The sequence below is a fragment of the Melanerpes formicivorus genome, unplaced genomic scaffold (genome assembly GCF_026170545.1).
Source record: "Melanerpes formicivorus ecotype bairdi unplaced genomic scaffold, bMelFor1.0.p_v2 SCAF_50, whole genome shotgun sequence".
Lineage (NCBI taxonomy): Eukaryota > Metazoa > Chordata > Aves > Piciformes > Picidae > Melanerpes > Melanerpes formicivorus.
The window spans coordinates 3,206,118-3,227,105 of NW_027142402.1; the positions used below are offsets into that span (position 1 = coordinate 3,206,118).

Sequence of the window (20,988 nt, forward strand, 5' to 3'; positions counted from 1 at the left end):
AAGTGGCAGTCTCAAGAGAGCTACACCTGCTTGTGCTGCAGTATGGCCTCCATTTCCCACCCAGCTGGAAAAGCTGAGGTACTGAAGGGGTGGAGGAGCAGGCAGACTTGTTTGAACATGAGTTCCAAAAGCAGGCAGTGATCAAAATGAGTTTGTGAGTGCCTTGGAGAGAAGAGAAACTGTCTGCACTGGCACTTAGCAGAGTTGCCCTGAACCCTGGAGCACCTCTGATGCCAACGCTGGATGCATTTAAAGGTGGTTTGGATGTGGTGCTTGGGGGTATGGTCTAGGGGTGAACCTTATAGTGCAGGGTTAGTGGTTGGACTTGGTGATTCTGAGGGTCTTTTCCAACCTGAATGAATGAACCCTGAAGTACCTGTCTCTGATCCCAAGGCTAACCTGGCCTCTGCCCTCTCTCTGCAGGGGGGACGCAGTACGATCGTGACCACGTCGTCGTCAACACAGTCAGCGAAGAGAAGCTAACACAGTGTTGGGAACCCCTGGTTGTGTAAACCCAGCTGAGCAAAGGTGACATTTGAATGAGCCACTAGTGCAGGCACTGCCATCTCTGAGGGGTCCAGGATCAGCCCTGAGAGCTTTTGTCTTCCCTTTGCAATTTCAAAAAGAACAAGCAACAGAATGATTTCACCTCCCAGACTATTCTCCCTCTAAACCCTTGACTCTCTCTCAACCACTTCTGTTCTTTTTTGTCCTTCATCATCACAGCTTCATGTGCCAGAGAGTGGTAGTGTGCCCCAGGCTAGAGTGGAAGAACTACAGGTGAGAGAGACCCCATGGAGTTCCAGTTGTGGCAGTGAGTAGTTAATCCAGAGTAGTCAATCTGCATAACCTTAAATTATTGTCAAAAGGTGGTTTGCTTCCTTTCTTCAGTGAGAGAAAGGCCAAAGAAGATGAACTGAAAGCTTATTTTCCAAAGGACTGGAGTGCAGTGTGTATGTGGGTAGAGCAAGTGGGCTGTAGTACAGAGAAATAGTCACTACTGGAAATTAATATATTTGTTTCACTGAAACACTTGTGTTTACTGAAAGGTTCAAGGCTGCTAGCACACAGCACAACCAAAGCATTTTGAGTGTGTGGCTTCAAATGTAGTTAGTGCTAACAGAGCAAGTCCTAAACCAAGGGGGAAAAACCCAGACCATCTCATGCAGAGGTGATGTAAATGAACAGGAGTTTGTTAGGGCTGGAAGGTGAAGAACTTGCTCAGCTCCAAGGCTGTCTTAACTTTCTGAGTCACAGGGGTTTACTAAGTCACGTTTTTACCTTTTAAAACCAGTTCCAGCAGGCACAGCCTTCCTGAGCTCCAAAACCTACAGAAAACAAGAATTCTCAGGCAGAGATAGAGCACCAATGCTGTGGTTAGTCATATTTCAGCCACTGCCCTTTGTGGTCACTGTGGAGAATGCCAGACCCCCAAGGACTTGTGGTGATGTTGGAGAGCAGCATCTGTGGTGGGCTGCTGGCTCCTGGGCAGTAGTGTCAGGCTGCTCCAGGAAAGGGGCATAGGCAAGCCCAGAGAGGTGCCCAGTCACAAGGGCTGTGCCTCTTCAGTTACTGGTTTAGTGAAGAGCTTGTGACAGGACACAGTGATGGCCACAGGAGGTTCTTCTGTTGCCCTGCTCCTCACCAGCTTGTGTTAAGTTTTGCTTAATAATGTTGACAGAAAGGTAAGATACAAAGGGTTGCACCATGCTGCTGTCTCTTGTCCTGGCTTAGACCAGTGTTACAAGCTGCTCCTAGGAGCACCCAGGCCTTTGTCTTGCATAGTTTTAAGTCTGTTTAAAACCAACACTTTCATTACTATTGTCTTGCCTCAAAGGCTCCTGAGGAAGTGCCTTACTCATTCTCTTCCTGCTGTACAGACCTACTGAAGTTTTGTTGCTCTGAGATGTGCTGCTTTTAGTTCTTCCTGGGACATGTGTTGTTACTGGTTGCCAACAGTGGTACATTGTCATGTGGATGTGCTCCTGCTATACAGAATATAGCATTTTACAAATAAATTGAAGTTGGCTAACTTCTCACTGAAATTGGTTTTAAAGGGAGAAAGCTGACCTCTTCCAGTTAGTTTTCTTTTTGTCTTGTGCCTTTTTGTGTCCCTAATTTCTCTAACAGCCAGCTCATGAGTATGTGGTGTGGCTTGAGGAATGGATGCTTCTCCTAGACAAGCACCTGCTCTGGAATGCTCCTAGACAGGCAGCTGTGGGCCCACCCATTTGTACATGGGGCCACAGTTCACATGCCTGCTGCTTCTGTCCCCTCATGGAAGCACTGCAGTGAGTGTGCAGCTCTTAATGAGGAGGTTACCACTTACCTATGTAATTGCAGGGGAAGTCACTCTGCAGCCCATCCCTGGCAAAATGGTAAGTTTGGAAGCAGACCACATCACCCTCCACCAGCAGTGACAGGGCCATGGCAGGAACAGGGCCTCCTGCTTGCTGACAAAAGCATGTCTAACCTACCTGCATCAACACTGTCACCAGCTGAATCTGTGCCAGGGGTTAGAATTATTAGCAGTTACAGACTGATTTCATTCCATGCTTCTACTCCCATTACTCATGCCCTGAGAGATTTGCCATATCAAGAGGAAAGTATTGGTCTAGAACCAGCAGTGTGACCACTCAGAATCATTAGGGTTGGAAAGGACCTCAAGGATCATCCAGTTCCAACCCCCCTGCCATGGGCAGGGATACCTCACACTAGAGCAGGTTGACCCAGAGCCACATCCAGCCTGGCCTTAAAAACCTCCAGGGATGAGGCTTCCACCACCTCCCTGGGCAACCTGTGCCAGTCTCTCACCACCCTCATGGGGAAGGACTTCTTCCTAACATCCAAACTGACTCTACCCATTTCTATTCTTTTTTCCATTCCCCCAGTCCTGTCACTCCCTGACACCCTCAAAAGTCCTTCCCCAGCTTTCTTGTAGCCCCCTTCAGATACTGGAAGGCCACAATTAGCTCTCCTCAGAGCCTTCTCTTCTCCAGACTGAACAGCCCCAACTTCCTCAGTCTGTCCTCATAGCAGAGGAGCTCTAGCCCTCAGCTCATCCTCCTGGCACTCCTCTGGACACCTTCCAGCACCTCCAGAGCCTTCCTGTAATAGGAGCTCCAGAACTGGACACAGTACTAGAGGAGAAACTCACAGGTTCTGAGAATGAACTATACTGAGGAATAATAAATATTAACCAGGGTGAAGAGAAGCAGAGAAGGCCAAGGGAGAAAGGACAGTGGACAATTAAAGTGTGCTCACCTTTTCAGGACTCAGCCTAAACAGCTGGAAAATAGCAGCTCCTGCCAGGGGATCTGGCTGCTCTTCTTACCCAAGGGTGAGGGTGCTCTGCAAAAGCCACCACTGCAGTCTGAATGGTGTCACCTAAGGGCCAGCAGGATGTCTTGTCTGTATTAAGAGTGACAGGCAGAGGGTGGAAGAATCCAAGAGGCTCTCCTAAAACAAGCCTTGAAAAAAGTATGCATCCTCTGTGAGCTTTAAAAGGTGAAGGAGTGGCCAGGTTCCAGTGGAATGTACCAGTAATGAGGGGCAGTGTGCAGGAGAAAGGTTGGAGAGGTTTTTATTTCTTACTAATGACATTGATCACTGTCTTCCCACGTGCATGGCCTCCTTCCAGCTTCTGAAAGGCCTTTGGAACTTCAGAGAAAGTGAAGACTTCATCAATAACTGGTTGGATCTACAGGAGAAAGAACAGGTGTCACTGCAGTAGGAGCAAAATCAGGTGTCAGTGTCACCCTGTAGAACTCTAGGCAGAAAGGGGCAGGTTTCTTCATAGCATTCAGGGCAGAAGTTGCCAGTGATGCACTCACTGGGTTTGAACTGTTTTCAGGAACCCACCTGCATGCAAGAGAAAGCTTTCTGCTGCTCTTTGCCTAGGTTCTGAAACATCTCTGCTAGCAGAGTTCAGAGCCCTCACCTTGGACTCTTGGAAACAGTCACCACACCAGGCTGTACATCCTTCTAAAAGCTGACACTGTGGTTCCACTTGTTGTCCACAATTGGAATAGAATTAACCAGGTTGGAAGAGACCTTTGAGATCACCAAGTCCAACCCATCACCCAACACCATCTGATCAACTAAACCATGGCACCAAATGCCTCATCCAGGCTCCTCTTAAACACTTCCAGTGATGGTGACTGCACCACCTCCCTGGGCAGCACATTCCAATGATACACTGAGAGAAGGAAGAACTTTCTCCTATTTCTCTACTGGTTTCATTGTTAATCCCCAGAAGTTTCAGAAGGTCAGCTGTTTGAGATCCCCATCAATCTAGTGCCTAACTGCATCAGGATTGCTTTGGTACCCTTAAAAGTCCTGGCCACAAATGAAATCCAAAGCCCACATTTGTTGCTGAGTCATTTGGCTACACAAGAACTCAGCCACTCTCTATTCCAACAGCCATCCATCAGAGGGCCCAGCCTGCACCAACTGCTACCATGGCATTAATTTTGTAGAGTAGTCTCCTGGATTGTTTTAGTCTCATTTCTTAATAATGAAGGTGAAATTACCCTGTCCACTGTTCCCATTAATAAAAGAGCCTGAAAACCCTACAAGCATTTGCTTTAGGCAGCATAGTGTACTGACAGAGGCAGAAGAAAGCCCAGCTGCTCCTCAAAGCTACTTGTCACTGCTGGGCCAACAGAAGAGCCTTTTCTCTTGTCAATTCCTGAGTCAGCCTGCCAAAGGCCAAAGTAAGATCCATGCACAAGAGAACCTACCACACCTCCTCCCAAAGCCACAAAAATACTGTGCAGCACTGTTTGCTCTTCAACTGAGGAAGAAATGCAAGGTGTGAATGATCACATTTAAGGCAAAACCATCTTTGGTCAGCAGCCAGCACAGAACGGCATCGGCAGCCTCATGGCCATGGACCCAGGCAGCACAAACAATGAGACAATGGCTTCTGAGCATCTGAGTAAACTGCAGCTGCTGTGGCTAGCAGCAGGAGGAACGTGCTGCTGATCAGCAGCCACTGCTGTGAGGAAGACCAAACACTTGCTCTCATAGCAGAAGCCTGGGTAAAAACAACTGAGTAACCTTGTTGAGCCAAGCACGAGTGCAGCACTTGTACAAGTACTTACTGTTGAGGGCAGAGCAGCACAAAGCTGGGCTTCAGTTAAGGGGGAAAATAAGGACTACAGAAACTCAACCTGCTGGAGCATGGACACAGCTGACCCCAGCAGGGCAAGAGGCTGCTGAGAGAAGGGGAAAGGTGTTCAGGGAAGAAAGCAGTGCAGCAGCAGAAGGGATGTGAAGCACAGGAGAGTCCAGGGCAAGGCAGAAGCTCATTTCTGACACCTGGAGCAGCTGAGGAAAAAAGGACCAAGGCAGGCTGCAGTCACTGATGGTAGGTTGCAGCTTGTAACCCTGACAGAACAAGGTGCAGTACACCCTTGGCCTCTTAGGGAGAGCTCCAACACTGCATTTGAAAAGTGGTGACACAGGGCTTCAGGGGAGCCCTGGATTCAGCCTCACAGCTCCAAACACTGCTCTGCAGCCAGCCAGCACACACTCAAAGCCCACCTCTACAGCCATGTAACCTCTAGCACTATTTAAACACTGGCTTTAGGCAGTGCTATAGAGAGGCATGAATACTGAAATTGATGATCCTGACAATCTAGAGCATTAAACATTTTATCTGGCTGGTCAGCCCCATTGTTAGCCTAACCCTGAAAGGGCTGACCCTGTTGGAGCACAGTGATTCACTCAGCCTTTACCATAATCCACTGACTAAGATAAAATTTCTTCCTGTGAGCAGACAAACAAGCAGGAGAGCCTCTGCTCTTTGTTGAATGTGTGATAACAAATGGAGCTTAACTGGATAATAAAAGCACTGCCTATTGACAGCCACGCATCAGTTCCTTGCCAGAGGACACCTATTGGGTCAGGGCAAGAGGGATTAAGCTAAAGTCTGGGAGAGAAAGGCTTGCGTGCACCCGCCATTGAAATCTTCAGCTGAACACAGATTGGGCCTGAAAGGTATTTTTCTTCCTCTCCATTCTCTCTGATGCAGGACACACTATAGAGATGAATCTCAGGTCTCTTGAAATGAACTCATGTGTTTGGAAAAATAAAGAGAGCAACTGCTGATGCTGATGGAGGCTTTCCTCCATGGAGCAGAGACGTGGCACCGCAGCCAGCCCGGCTCGGCACGCAGCGGGCGGCGCACCAGCCGCTGGCAGGAGCTGGCTGGTCAGCAGGAACAGAGCCCCACACCAATGGCAAATTCAAGCCCACTCTTGGAGGTCCCCATTCCTGTGGCACAGCCTGAATTTATCACGGGGGGACAATTAAGAAAAACCCATCTTGGTAATCCATCTCTATCCCTTAGTAACCTCCACGTTAGCAACAAGTTCCTGCAGTGGGTGTGGAGCTGCTCCTTGCCACTGGAGGGAGAGCTGGGGCCTTCCAATGCTCAGGAGACAAAAAACACAAAGCAGAAAGGAAAAAAATAATTAAAAAGAAGTGCTCTGACTCCAAGGGCAATGACAGTGCATTGGCTGCCCCCCAGGTTGTAAGGGATGGCCCTGTCCCAGCTGCAGGGCAGCCTTGCTTTGCAGAGCCTCCCTCCCAGCTCCTGCCTCCCCCCGAGTCTGCTCACAGCTTGTGTACCTGCTGTGCAAAGACACTGGCACAGACAAGAGCTGGGATGTGCCCCACCAGACATCACAATCCTCCTGAGGGCAGAGAGCTGCTTGTCATTTTGGCTAGCTGAGTTAGAAGACAAAGGCTGTCTCCCTCCACAAATCACCACTGTGCCTAAGTGTGGTCTCTGTGCACCAACACAGAGCTTGATACTCAACTTCAGCCCTCAGCAAGTCTCCTTTCAGTGTCAACAAGAGAACAGCCCCTGGCCTGTAGCTCAAGAGTTACCCCTGCAGCACTTTGGCATCTCCTGGAGAAAATGCCCCTTTGGCACACTGCTGTTTCTGCCCTATAGCTGAGCATCTCCTCTGCTCCAATTGAGTTCCACATTCTTTGGGTCTTAATCCCATCCATCCCTTTCTTCATCCTTCCTTCCCCTTAAAATGGTGGCCAACACTGTGCTGAGCTTCAGACTGCCTGCCAACATCAGTTCTAGGGTCTCCTCAGCAAATTACACTCAAAACCAGAGCTGTCACCCCAGATGTCACTGCTGTGCTGGGCACAGCTCCCTCCTGCTCTAGAGCCCAGGAGGCTGGGGCCAGTGCTCTACAGAACTATGCCACTACAGCAGGCTGAGGCAACACATCTGATTAAATACCTGCCACAGTTCAAACCTATCTCCAAACCTCCCCTTTGTCTTCTTTACAGAAGCTCCTGTAATCACACAGCACTACCATAGAGAGCATAACCAAGCTACCATGTCCTGCAGGAAGAGGAGCAGATGTGCTTCAATAAACACATTTTTGGGGGTGGATAGAGGTTCCTTTAGGAAAAGGACTCAGAGCTTTTGGCAACCTCTCCTTGAACAACATCCCTGAGCTTTAGCCAACCAACCTGGCAAGCAAAAGCACTGCAAGAAGAAAACATGCTTTGGTTCTTAATAGAGTGCAAGCTTTGCAATCCAGCATGGGGAAAGATGGTCCAGAACAAGTGTGAGTGACCAAGAGTAAGCAGAAGCAGTGAACTCTGGCAATTGGTGACATTTAAGTACAGAATTGCTGCCCTAGTGTCCATTTCCAGACTGGGAGAGTAAAGCAGGCACCACCCAAGGGCAAGTCAGGTACCTTAAGATACCTTGGTACAGCCAGAAAGACAAAGACTGGAATGAACTGCAGAGAAGGACACATTAAGACATGGAGAATGTTCCAAGCTGTCTGTAGCAGGAGAGACAATTCACTGACATTTCAAAAGCACTACAATCTGAGCCACTCAGAGCTGGATTCACCCCAAACTAAGTTGTTCAACTGCATCAGCTCACTGTGAAGGCTTCCCCAACTTGCCACACTGGTATTGCTTTGTGATGCTTTTTGTTTGTTGGGGATTTGTTACTCTCATTTATTCTCTTCTACTCCAACACAATTTCCCCTAACTGTGTGAACAGAAATGTTTATGGCACACTTCCCCCAGCCATTCTCTGCTGCCTCCTTCCAAACACCCACTCCTCTGAATGGACCAGCTGTCCATTTCAGAGAGCTCTTCTGTCTACACAATGAGAGCTCATAAATCTTACAAACATCTGGCTGAATGGAACACATCTGGGCCTTACAAAATCCTGATGCTGGCTCAGGTGCTTACAATGCTTTACAAAATAGAGCCAAATGCTGCTGGAATGATGACTGTGCAGCCCAACAGCCTGGTTTTGCACAGAGAGTAAGAGACCAAACAAACATCCTTGTCCTGGTGATCACCTTACAGGAGGACATCCAGAGATGGATGATGTGAATTCCAAGAGCCACAGCTCTTCACCTGGCCTGCTTAGCAGGCAGACAACACAGAATTAACCAGGTTGGAAAACAACTTCAAGATCATCCAGTCCAACCTATCACCCAACACCACCTAATCAACTAAACCATGGCACCCAGTGCCTCATCCAGTCTCTTCCTAAACACCTCCAGGGATGGTGACTCCACCACCTCCCTGGGCAGCACATTCCAATGGCCAATCTCTCTTGCTGGGAAGAACTTCTTCCTAACATCCAGCCTGAACCTCCCCTGGCACAGCCTGAGCCCTCCCTCTCCTGCACAAACAGGTGTTTCCCAAGAGGCTTTCACAGGCATATTCTGCATTTGTTTTTCATACAAGCTAGGAGCAGAACACAAAACAAGTTGTGACTGCTTAGGAATCAGGACAGAAATGACAAGAACAAAGACAAAGGCACTGCTGATTCTTAGACAGCTCAGCTGTTGTGGTTGGATGCAGTCACAGGATCATAGAATCACAGAATTGTTTGGGTTGGGATCATCAGGTCCAACCATCAACCTAACACCACCATGGCCACTACACCATGCCCCCAAAATGCTGTGGCCACAGGTTTCTTGTGCACCTCCAGGGGTGGTGACTCCACCACCTCCCTGGGCAGCCTGTTCCAAAGCCTGACCACTTCTTTCCACAAAGAAGTTTTTCATTATATCCAGCTAAAACCTCCCCTAGCTCTAGTTTCATGCCCCCCACACTGTGATGCCCCCTTCCAGCACAATACCCAGCCTTGCCATACCTTTCCAGACTCAACCAGTGCTGCTATTTCATCCAAGCTCGGCCCACTGGGTGCAAAAAACGCCCACCGGTAATGGACTCCTCTCAAGAGGTGCTGCAGGAAAGAGCATAAGTACACTTGAAAATCATGAGCAGAAACAGAAGCTAAAGTTAACAGAAACACTAGAGAAGGAACTTAAAGACATGGAAATTATATGCCAGTGTCTGAAAGAAAAAAAGGAGTCACCTAGGCATGTGGTTATCCCTGCCTGGACATGTAATCCACAACAGGATCAGGGTGAATTGTGTCCAATTCACAGGTTGGTTTGGGTTGGGGGATAGGGGGAAGGGACAGCTTCCTCTAGCCCAGGTTGCTCAAGGCCTCATCTCACCTGGCTTTGAGCCACTTCACTGAAGGAGCATCCACAACCTCCCTGGGCAACCTCTTCCAGTGTCTCACCATCCTCACTGTCAAGAATGTCTTCCTAATCTGTAGTCTAAATCTGCCCTCCTCAAGCTTCAATCCATTCCCTCTCATCCCATCACTATAAGCTCTTGTAAAAAGTCCTTTTCCAGTAGCCCCCTTCAGGTACCAGAAGGCTGCTCTAAGGTCTCCCCAGGGCCTTCTCTTTTCCAATCTGAAGAGCCCCAATTCTCTCAGCCTGTTCCCATCTGGGAGGTTCTCCAGCCCTCTGATCATCTTCATGGCCTCCTCTGGACCTGCTCCAGCAGTTCCGTGGCCCTCTTATGCTGGGGGCACCAGAATTGGATTCAGTGCTCCAGGGCAAGTCTCATGAGATCAGAGTAGAGAGGCAGAATCACCTCCCCTGCCCTGCACAAGTCAGGTAGTTGAGTGAAACAACCACCTTGACTCTGCAGTTAGAGCCAGCATGACCTGTTACACCAGGGAGTAGTGCTGCTGTGTGCTTATACACACTCACAAAGGAGGTGAAACACACCCAGCAGTGTGACCTTTAGAACCTTCCACCACCATGTCAGTGATTAAACTTTCCAGCACCACATCTGGCAAAGTCATCACCATCCACTGACTGCTGGCAGCTGACATGAAAAGCACTTTGGGAAGATCTCACAAGTCAAGAGCACCTCCTCTAAGTCATTAGAGGAGTAAAGGCCATCACCTGCCAGAGATGATTTTCAGTGCATGGCATCCACTGCTCCCCATCACAGACATGCCAGAGGAGTGTGGTATTTCTCCCCAGCCTTTTCATGCTGCTTTTGAGCTTTCCTTTCAAAGCATTGCTGCAGGTCTTCAAATCTCATTCAGCCATGCCATCACAGGAGCACCATAGCAACTGCTTGAAAAGCATTCATTTGGAGAGCAAGCACAGGTTGGGAGAAGAAAGGAAAGTTCCCCCAAGCCTCCTTGGCAGAAGGCTTTAAGATCCACTTAGGAAAACTAGAAAAAACAAAAATCAGTATCACCAAGCTGACATATGGGCATGAGAGAGATGAAAGACTTGCCAGCCACCCTCAACCACTTACTACTCCCTGGTGCTGGAACAAGATAAAGAGAATCAGTCATGGAACAATGTTTTGAGAGAAAGCCTGACCAGCCTAAAGCAAGTAGCAAAATTACCCTGGGTTCAATGAGGCAGGGATTTGCTCTGCTGAGTAAGAAACACGAGCTGTCAGCAGGGCTCACCAGGGAGCCCACACAGAAGAAGGTCACCATGAAAAGCACAATGAGGAATCCAAACATCAAAGCACCCCAAACTACCACATACACCAAGCAGCACCACCCCACACATTTCTTTTCAGTGCAAGAAAGAATGAAAATGCATCTGAAGTACACTTAGTGCTGCAACAGATGCTTCCAGATGAGCCACATGACAAGGATCCAGGCCACAAAGGAAGCCACTAGAACAATAAATACTCTTGAAGAATAAAGGCTGTTGTCACTTACCTTCAGAGTTTTGGAACCAACAGTGACTCCTGTTTGCAACATGCCATCAGCCACCCCAAGTTTGTCCATGTTGATCAGGAAAGGTGTCACCAAGGTAACATAGGTTGCTCCTGACCATTTCTTCAGGAGATCCAGAGCCCACTTCTCAGTGGACCCACCAACATTATCCAGGATGAAATCAAATCTGCAGACATGTAAAGAACAGCTTTTAAAACATGATTGGGGGGGGTGGGGAAATCATCATAATGAACTAATTCATGTCAGAAATTTGCTGCAGTTCCCATTGTTACATAGTGCTGTCTGCAAGAGAGTCCCAAGGCTCCTGCTAAAGCCCAGCTGCAGTGTGCAGCGAGAGGTCACTGCCCTGTGCACAGCAGACACAGGCTGCTTAGGTAACTTAGATTCCAAAAAGCAGACTCCTAGATGCACTACATCCTCAGCTTGCTTAAAGCCTTCTAGGGCTCTTCAGCCCTTCCCCTGAGACTGCTGGAACACTCTTGAGGTCTGGTGCTAGCCCTGAACACCACATGTGGAAACCAGCCTGGACTCACACCCTGCCTAGGACTGTCTCCTGTACATGCTGTGCTCAGGTGAAAGTCAGTTCCAGTGGCAAAGTTTTGCCAACAAATTAATCTGCTCACCCTTATCTCCTCATATCTCTTCCATGAGCCAATTATCAGCTTCACTCTATAAGTCTTTTTTGACCTTACTTGTTCTGAGGCCATTTTACCTCTCCTGACAGCTCTTTTCTTCACATCTACCTAATTCCAGATGGAACCTAACAATGAAAAGGGTCTAAAACCTTCTCCTCCACAGGATGGGCATATGCAGCCTCTGGCAACAAGCCACAGTTCCAGTGTTTCTTCTCATTACCTCAGCATGTAAGCCTGTAAAAACTGAGTAGTGCAACAGGGAGCTATGCATCTCTTCTGCTAGATGCAGCTCATTATCATTTTCATCTGTAAGTTGCCAGCAATCTCCAGATTGCAGCAGATCTGTATAGACACAAACATCTCAGCCAAATAACCTATAAACACAGAGGGGAAAAATGCTTCATGCAAATTAAATGGAACAGTTCTTACCTCTGGAAATCTTTCCTGCCTGCCCCTCAAAGATGGGATTTCATCTTTAAGTTCAGACAACCTAACAGTTAACTGCCAGCAGGAGAGATTAAAGTAATGAAAACTAATGCTCCAGGGAAAAAACCCCACACCAAAGCCTAGCTCATGATGGGGGCTGAAGAGTCAGTACAACTGAAAAGGGACTGCAAAGAGGAACATCCCTCTCAGTATTCCTGACTGATCAGTTTAGCTGCATCATAAAACTGCACCCTAGGACACAGCTGTGGCTATCTCCTAGAAAGGATCACTGGCTAGAATGGGTGTTTAGCACTGAGGATGCTGAGTTGCACAAAGACAAACTCAGCACTGCCTGCAAACTGCAAGGTTAATTGCTGCCCATAGAGTGCTGCTCCCCTCAGAGCTGACAATCACACTACACTTAGTTAAACACCTCCTGACTTCTCAGCACAGCCACCACCAAGATTCTTTCACAGATTGAACAGCTTTTCTTTCCCCTCCCAGAAAGTTAACTCAGTCCAGCTAAAAAGAGCAACATAAATACCATATTCAAATACATGTCACAGGAGAGTGAGTTTAAACAGATGGAAAGACTACAAAAGCAAAAAAAGAGAGACTTCAGTTCTAGAAAAACACCCCCCCAAGCTAGTTTAAACATAAGTGCTGTGACAAGATAAGTGTGATTGTTTATCAGAGGCAGCCATACCCAACCTTACAGAGGAAAGATTTACTCCCAGCTGAGTTGCACAGTGGCTGAAGACCTTCAGGCAAGTCGTTTCACTGCTTCATTACACAGTCCATCCCTCCAGAAGCTTAGTTTTACTATTTGCTAACCTCACACAGGATTTCTGAGACTCATTTTAATTTACTCAAGTTTTGTACATGCTCCAAGTCTTGGCTGAAAGCTGACAGAACCATTCAGATGGGTGTCAGTGAAGAGAAGCAAGTGAAGCTGAGCTTGCCTCCACAAGCCCAATTAACCAGCTTAGTCTCACAATGAAATCTGGGCTTGGGATACTGACTGCATTCAAAAAAGGGCTGGGGTGAATTTGCTTTACAAAGTAATGCTTTAAAAATGGAGGAGGTCACCAAATAAAAGGAGTTCTGATAGACTGGAGTCAAGCAACCAAAAGGCAGGAGGTCTGACAGCACCACAAACACCTACAGGGGCAAGGCTTTCAGCTGCTCTTCCAGATTTCCAGCTTTGTAATCAACCACATCATCTGCTCCGAGCTTTTTCATCAGTGTGCTGGCATCATGGGAACAAACTGCTGTCACGTGAGCACCCCAGGCCTTCACTAGCTGAAAACAAGAATAAAAAGAGGTCCAAAGTTTAACATGCAGTGAAATGCTGAGAACAGTTTAACAAGCCCAAATCTCACTCTATTTATGCAAGAAGGGAGCACCCTTAGCAGAGAGCAGGGAGATTCACAGATTGAGAGAATGGTTTAGGTTGAAAGGGATTTGAAAGGTCATTTAGTTCCAAGGCCACTGCCATGGGCAGGGACACATCCCACTAGCCCAGGTTGCTCAAGGCCTCATCCAGCCTGGTCTTGAGCACCTCCAGGGGGGGTGCATCCACAACAGAAAGAGGCTGCAACATGAGGTGACACCAGTTAGAATCAAACCCCCTCAAATTAAATGAAAGCATGGAGAAAGGACATTCCACAACTAATGGTTCAAAGAGCAGGCTGACTCCAAAGCTTAGAGCTACTGGAATGGAGACAGACAAGAGGGCAGCAGGGCAAAGACAGCGAAAGAAGGCTGATGTAAAGCCCCTGCTTTACACACACAGCACGTCAGAGCCTGCTGCCTCTCTTACCATGTGCCCATCCACAACAGCTACACTCTCCATCAGGTTTTCTACTCATACACTAAGTCCCTCTCCTATTCATCTTTCAGTCAGCTCTGCTCCATAATGAAAACAAGCTACAGATTTCTGAGTCCCACAGATCTCTCACAGCTCCTTCCTTTCACAGTCCCCACTTTCTATTTTCAACTAATACAACAGCACAAAGGGAAAGCAATGAACCTGAAGAGTTGACATTGATCAGATGGATCAGACAGATGGATCAGTACCATGCCATTTCACTATTTCTTCCCAATGATTATTTTTTTTCATATTGAACAGTTTGGAGATGCATCCTGGGCATGCTGGGGTTTATTACCTGTACAGCAAATGTACCAACTCCTCCTGAAGCTCCTAATATTAATACTCTGTAAGAGAAAGAGAAAATACATTAACTACATTAAATATACAGTTCCTATGCATTCTGATGCTCCTTCTACATTTAGCCTGCATCCTAGGCTAAACTGGAGCAGTTACATCACCAAATGATCCCTCCCCAGCAGGGAAGGGAGATGAGGAAAAGCAGAAGAGAGCTGTGGGTTGAAATGAAAATAGATTTAATCAAACAGCAAAGCTAGCACCAATACAAATGCGTAAAGCTCTACACAGGCCAGTGACTGCACAGCAGCCACAATAAACAGGAGAGCAGTCCTCAGGAAGAGGCACAGCCCAAGAAGAGACCATCACCCCTCAGCAAACTTCCCCCTTTATCCTGAGTGTGATGGGACACACCTGTAGCCAACTGCAGTCAGCTGTCCTGGCTGAGTCAGAGCTGCTGATGGCCTGCAGCCCATGGCTGGGCTGGCATTCTGTCCCAGCAAAACCAGGACAAGCTTCTTACACATTTCTGACACCAAACAGTTTTAAGCAATAGGCTGTATTTGTTCTCCAGTGCTAGTGGTTGACTCCTCAGCAGGCAATAATGTGACTGAACACTGCCAACAGCATTATCTCAGCACAGCCAAAGGGACTGCCACACCTGTGCTTTGCACTTGCTGCAGGCATTTCTCATCCCTGAACCCTGTCCCTGACCTCACTTTTCCAAACAGAATTGTTTAGTTTGGGAAAACAATTAGTTAAGAGACCTCTCCTCTCCCAAATTCCACTGTTGGGGTCTCCTGAAGATAAAACCCCATCCAATTCACTGACCCTTTGCACAAACCAGTGTTAATCTAAGAGAGAAAGCAGGCCAGCATCACATTCCCAAGGGAGGCTGGGGACTTCAGAATACATTTGTCCACATGACAAAAGGTTTATCTAAAAGAAAGACAAAACTGCAATGAAGAAGCCTCACCACAAATGAGTTTTAGTCCCCATGAAATTAAGCTATCTGCCCTTTTCTTTGGGCAAAAGAAGGCAGAATTTTTCTAGCTCAACACGACCCTGGAAATGCCACACTGTGCAAACGGACAAACAAGAGAAGTGCAAGAGCCTCTTACCACAGTCTTAGTGGGAGTTCATTTGAGCTGAGCACACCACCCTAAAATGTCACAAACCCAAATGCCAGTTGTAGCTGTGTGAGCACCTTACTGCCAGCCAGCTAACCACTGCTCACAGATTTCACCTGGGGATTTTCTTCAGCTAAACTTCACACAGGGAATTAGTAAGGAAGCCTTGAAGTCATGAACAGTGCCTGGAGCCATTTGCTAATTCTAGGGCAAAAGGAAGATCCACAGTGAAGTCCTGGCATAGGGTTGGGGAACATCATGTTCCTCAGAACTTCTGTTTGCCAGAAAGATTTCATTATCTTCAGAAGCTGCTGGTGTTCCTGTTCTAAATCTCACTGGGGTGGATGTTAAAGGAAATTGCTTTTCACAGTGCAAAATTGCACTACACAATCTGGAGTCTCAGTTTACACAAATTCTTTGAAGTAACCAAAGAGACTTGGCTTTGGTCACAGTATCCATTTTAAAATGCTTCCTCTTTTGTAACTGATCAGATTCCAGTCCCTCCTCTTCCACTGATCCAAGCTGCAGAATTCAGATTCAGAATCTGAAACCACAATGCCTGCAGCTTTCAGATCTGCCAAAAATGACTTATCCTCAGAAGCATGCTGCTGACAACAGATGCCTGAAGCAACATTCTTATTTAGATCTTATTACACTTGAAAGGGCTCAAGGATGCTGCACTCCAGATACTGGATTAAGCCCATCTTCAGCCTTACAAAGGACAGCCACAATAAATCCTTCCAGAAAAACCTTGTCCAACTGCCTTTCCAGCTCTACCTCTTGCTTAAAGGGCATTTCTTCCCTGACAAATGCTGGAGAAAGCTGTTGCTTCAAAATGTGCATTTTGCTCCAGGATTTAGGTAACATTTCCAGTCTAGGGGAGCTGCTTGGTTAGGACTTCTTTTTATTTCACACCCCCCCCGAGATTCTTCAGGTAGAAACACCTTCCAAACACAGTTTGTTCCTAAGCTACATGGGCTGTTTTCTACAAAGCCTCCCAAATATTCAAACTCTCCATATGTTGTGACTTCAAGAAAGCACTTCAGAGGAAATCCTCATCACAGAGGACACAGAGATGTTGGAGCAAGTCCAGAGGAGAGCCACAAGGATGATCCAAGGGCTGGAACACCTCTGCTAGGAGGATAGGCTGAGGGAGCTGGGGGTGTTCAGCTTGAAGAGAAGGCTCCAGGGAGATCTTAGAGCTGCCTTCCAGTACCTGAAGGGATCCTACAGGAAGGCTGGAGAGGGACTTTTCATAAGAGTGTCTAAAGACAGGACAAAGGGGAATGGTTTGAACCTGAGGGCCAGCAGGGTTAGACTGGATCTTAGGAAGAAGTTCTTCAGTACAAGGGTGGTGAGACTGATGGCCACTGCTTAGAAGCAGCTCATCAGTATAAAACACTAAGCTTTAGCACCAGAATTATTTACTTACCTTTTCCCACTACAGTTACTTTGGTTCAGTCCTCCAACTTGCTTCACTGCAGACCATGCTGTGAGGCCAACGTATGGTAAGGAGGCAGCTTCTATGTGAGTGAGACACCTCGGCTTAAAAGACACCTGAAAGAGAATCAGCCATGTCTAAGCCACACAGCAGATGCTGTCTGAGACACTGAAATACTTCAGCATGCTTCCCTGCACTGTGGATTGTGTATTCCACACTTTCACCTGTCTTCATAACCAGCTGGAGCCTGTATCAATCCAAGAAATAAGTTACTCAGTTATCTAGACAGTGAAGGGGAAAACAGAGGCAGACTGTAAGGCTTTGGACTTTGGGAGAATAGAATAGAATAGAATAGAATAGAATAGAATAGAATAGAATAGAATAGAATAGAATAGAATAGAATAGAATAGAATAGAATAGAATAGAATAGAATAGAATAGAACAGAACCGAACCGGAAGAGACCTTCAGGATCATGGTGTCCAACCTATCATCCAACACCACTTAACTAACCCATGGCACCAAGCACCCTGTCAAGTCTCCTCCTGAACACCTCCAGTGATGGTGACTCCACCACCTCCCCAGGCAGCACATCCCAGTGGGCAATCACTCTCTCTGTGTAAAACTTCCTCCTGACCTCCAGCCTGAACCTCCCCTGGCACAGCCTGAGACTGTGTCCTCTTGTTCTGGTGCTGGCTGCCTGGGAGAAGAGACCAACCTCTGCCTGTCTACAACCTCCCTTCAGGTAGTTGTAGACAGCAGTAAGGTCACCCCTGAGTCTCCTCTTCTCCAGGCTAAGCAACCCCAGCTCCCTCAGCCTCTCCTCACAGGGCTGTGTTCCAAGCCCCTCACCAACTTTGTTGCCCTTTTGTTAGCCACTTTTCTGAAGGCTTACCTCGTTTCCACTGGCTACCACAAACTCTGACAGAGTGCCCTGCTTCCATGGAGGAATTGCTGCCCACACCTAAAAGCAAACAGAAAACAACCATCAGTTGTTGTGGCTTTGCACACGATTCTATACCTGCATGCAGAAGTTGTCTCCAGTATTGATTTTTCCCAATTTGCAGAATGTTTTCACTCTTGCTTATCAGAAACCAGTCTTAGCTCCTTGCCAGACTGACTAAATGAAGGACTGCAGAGCTAGGTAAACAAATTGTTCCAGGAGACAGGATATAAAAAAAAAAATCTTCAAACCAATTCCACGGCCAGAAAGCCCAGATGGGAGGGGATGGATCAGAATCTGCCACACTAAAAGTGGTGAAATAGGGAAGCATCTGGTGAAGGTGAAAGCAAGTCATATTCATGGGGGGGGATTCACAAAGTGGCCCTCAGGTTATGCCACAATTCTCACCCTAATTAAGTTACTGAAGAAAAAAAGCCAATGAATCCCCTCCTGCTACAATTCTATCTTCAGTCACAAATGAAGCACCTCCAGTGTGCACTTCAACAAGCTCCTTTCTTGCTACCAGTGAAATATACCCCAAAAATTAAACAACAACAACAAAAACCCAAGCAAAAAAATCCAAACCAAACACCAACAAAACACCCCCAAACCCCCCCAAACAAACAGGAGGTAAATGCAACTGCAGAAGCAGATCTGGGAAAGATGATGTTTTGCAGAGGAAAAAAATGGTAGGGGGAAAAAGCATTCTTGGAATTTACTGCCTCAGTCAGTGGGCAGCAACATGGGGAGAGAAAAAGAGCTTTCTGGAGAGGAATAGAAAAGAGGAATATCTCCAGTGTATTTTATTTTTGGTCTCTTCTCCCAGGCAGCCAGCACCAGAACAACAGGACACAGTCTCAAGCTGTGCCAGGGGTGGTTTAGGCTGGGGGTGAGGAGAAAGTTCTTCACTGAGAGAGTCATTCATCATAGGAATGGGTTGCCCAGGGAGGTGGTGGAGTCACTGTCCCTGGAGGTGTTCAAGAGGGGACTGGATGTGGCACTTGGTGCCATGGTCTAGTCATGAGGTCTGTGGTGACAGGTTGGACTCGATGACCTTAGAGGTCTCTTCCAGCCTTAGTGTTACTGTGATACCTCACTCTTAACCACACATTTTAGAAAGAGAGAAAGAGCTTGGTGCCAGCACCTCATCTCCAGGTCTGAAGTAAGACACACTCAGTCCACATTCCATGATGACACCAGAGACATCTCGCCCGAGGGTGAGTGGGAATTCGGCCTCTGCGCTCTTGAGCTTCAGGGGATCTCGCTTCATGTTTAACGCGGCTGCGCCGTAACCACCTGCGACACAGCACACCGACCAGGACACAACACAGGGGGTTTCCAGTTACTAACTGGACAGTTCCAACTAGAAAGCACTGCCTGGACCTCATGTGCTTCATTTCTGTCATAACTTCAGCATGCAAAAACTCTGAAGTGGTTTCTGCTTTTAGAGGTGAAGGGCAGGTTTCATGCTGGTCCACCTGCCCATGAGATGGCTTGCCATGATAAACATACCTAGATGAAACCCACTGGAAATGCTCCCTTTTCCAACAGCATCATCACAGAATCATCATAGAGTGGCTTGGGTGGGAAAGGCCTTTAGAGATCATCTGTTCCAACCTCCCTGCCATACTGAAAAGAAACAGTACAAAAGGAGGCACTTCAAAGCAGTATGAAAGCGTGGTTACTTCCAAGACCTTCACACTGACCCAAACACCAGCTGCAGCCCAACAGCTCAGGCAGGCCATTCAACAAGCACCCTCAGATGCCACCTCATCAAACTCACACCTATGTAGGAAGATCTCTCTGCATTATTAGAGACCCCAAGCACAAATTACAGCTGCATTAGCAGGCCCCCTGCAGATATCTCTGCAGGCATTACTGAATTTGAATTAGATGCCAAGATCACTTCTCAACATGAAATACAAGGTCTTCCACTACCACAACTTCCTTCTTGTGTTTCAAACCTTGAAACTTAAGGGGAAAGAAAAAATCTGATTAAATGTGCAAAGTACCAAGAGTTGGTTGGTGAAAGACAAAGATCTCCTGGACAAAGATGACAGCAGGTACCCAGGTGCCCCCTCACTAGTGGTGTTCAAGGCCAGGTTGGATGAGACCTTGAACAACCTGGTCTAACAGAAGGTGTCCCTGCCCACGGCAGGAAGGTTGGAACTGGATGATCTTTCAAGTCCCTTCCAACCCAAACCATTTTATGAATCTATGCCAGTTCAGGAAGAAAGAGCATGACAATGAACAGCATGGTTTGGATCAGGTCACACACACTAGCTTTGCAGAAACTTTGACCTTCAGCCTCACCCACCACAGAGACAGGAGAATCCAGCACCTGAGGGTGGTTGGCAGGGGCTAATCAGGAGACTATCACCACCCAGCTGCTGGGGATGGGGTAGGCGGCCAGGATATAAATCCCACCATGGTTGTGCTAACAAAAGGAAACTGACTTGGGAGCTGCAAGCTTGTAGGGGACAGCAGTTCGTCTGACCCCTGCAACACATGCAGACTTTGCTTCAGAAAGGCAATGGCTTTGTGTGCCCTTCTTCTCTGGAACAGATTTTTTTTTGCCCCAGTTGCTAATGAAGGCTCAGGTCAACTGCTGCTGCTTTGCGGCAGCCCAGGCAGGTGCGACCAGGGCAGGCCTGTGCCGATGTCCGTAGGGTTCGGAGGCTGGGGGCCAGGTGGAAGCCGCATTCCAAGCACACCCCCTGCGATCACGCCAGCCTGCTCCCGGCCGCTCGGGCTCGGCACTTACTTCTCATACTAAGATCGATGGGGTTCAGGCTCGCAGCATGAACCTTAATGATGACCTCATTCGGGAAGTCTATGATGGGAAACATCATGTCCCTGGTGAAGCGCAGCACGTCGTTGGGGCCATACCGGTCTATGACCCAGGAGGGCATGGCGGACCGCGCCCGCGGAGACGCGCGGAGGCCGCGGACCGGAGGCTGCCCACCCACCCGCAGCGCTCCGCGGAACGTCCGCCCGCTCGCCATCCCCCGCGACAGCATGGCTGAGGGAGCCAGGCCGAGCTGTCACCGGCGCCCCGCGGGATGGGGCTGCTCCACGCTGCTCCACGCTCCGCTCAGCCCCGGAGCCCGGCCCGGCCTGACCCCTATCTCGTCCCAGCGGCAGCCGGGGCCAATGGGCGGCCGC

General features: G+C 48.0%; 2 protein-coding genes across 4 annotated transcripts in view; one reads left to right on the forward strand and one right to left on the reverse strand.

The window, feature by feature from the left end:
* Positions 1–2,082, forward strand: part of CRYBG1 (crystallin beta-gamma domain containing 1) — a 93,361-nt gene extending 91,279 nt beyond the window's left edge. For all 3 annotated transcript variants that reach the window (XM_068160471.1, XM_068160472.1, XM_068160473.1), the window contains one exon: positions 424–2,082. In XM_068160471.1, the coding sequence (XP_068016572.1) occupies positions 424–512 (89 nt within the window). In that variant the 3' untranslated portion in view covers positions 513–2,082. The remainder of the gene's footprint in view (positions 1–423) is intronic.
* Positions 2,083–3,566: 1,484 nt separating this feature from the next.
* Positions 3,567–20,949, reverse strand: RTN4IP1 (reticulon 4 interacting protein 1). The gene is made up of 9 exons (XM_068160474.1): positions 20,588–20,949; positions 18,968–19,119; positions 17,776–17,844; positions 16,874–16,998; positions 14,313–14,361; positions 13,310–13,446; positions 11,066–11,249; positions 9,164–9,256; positions 3,567–3,700 (listed from the first exon to the last, which is right to left on the reverse strand). Exons 1-9 carry the CDS (start codon positions 20,841–20,843, stop codon positions 3,584–3,586), a joined length of 1,182 nt encoding a protein of 393 aa, XP_068016575.1. The 5' UTR covers positions 20,844–20,949; the 3' UTR covers positions 3,567–3,583.
* Positions 20,950–20,988: the final 39 nt, after the last annotated feature.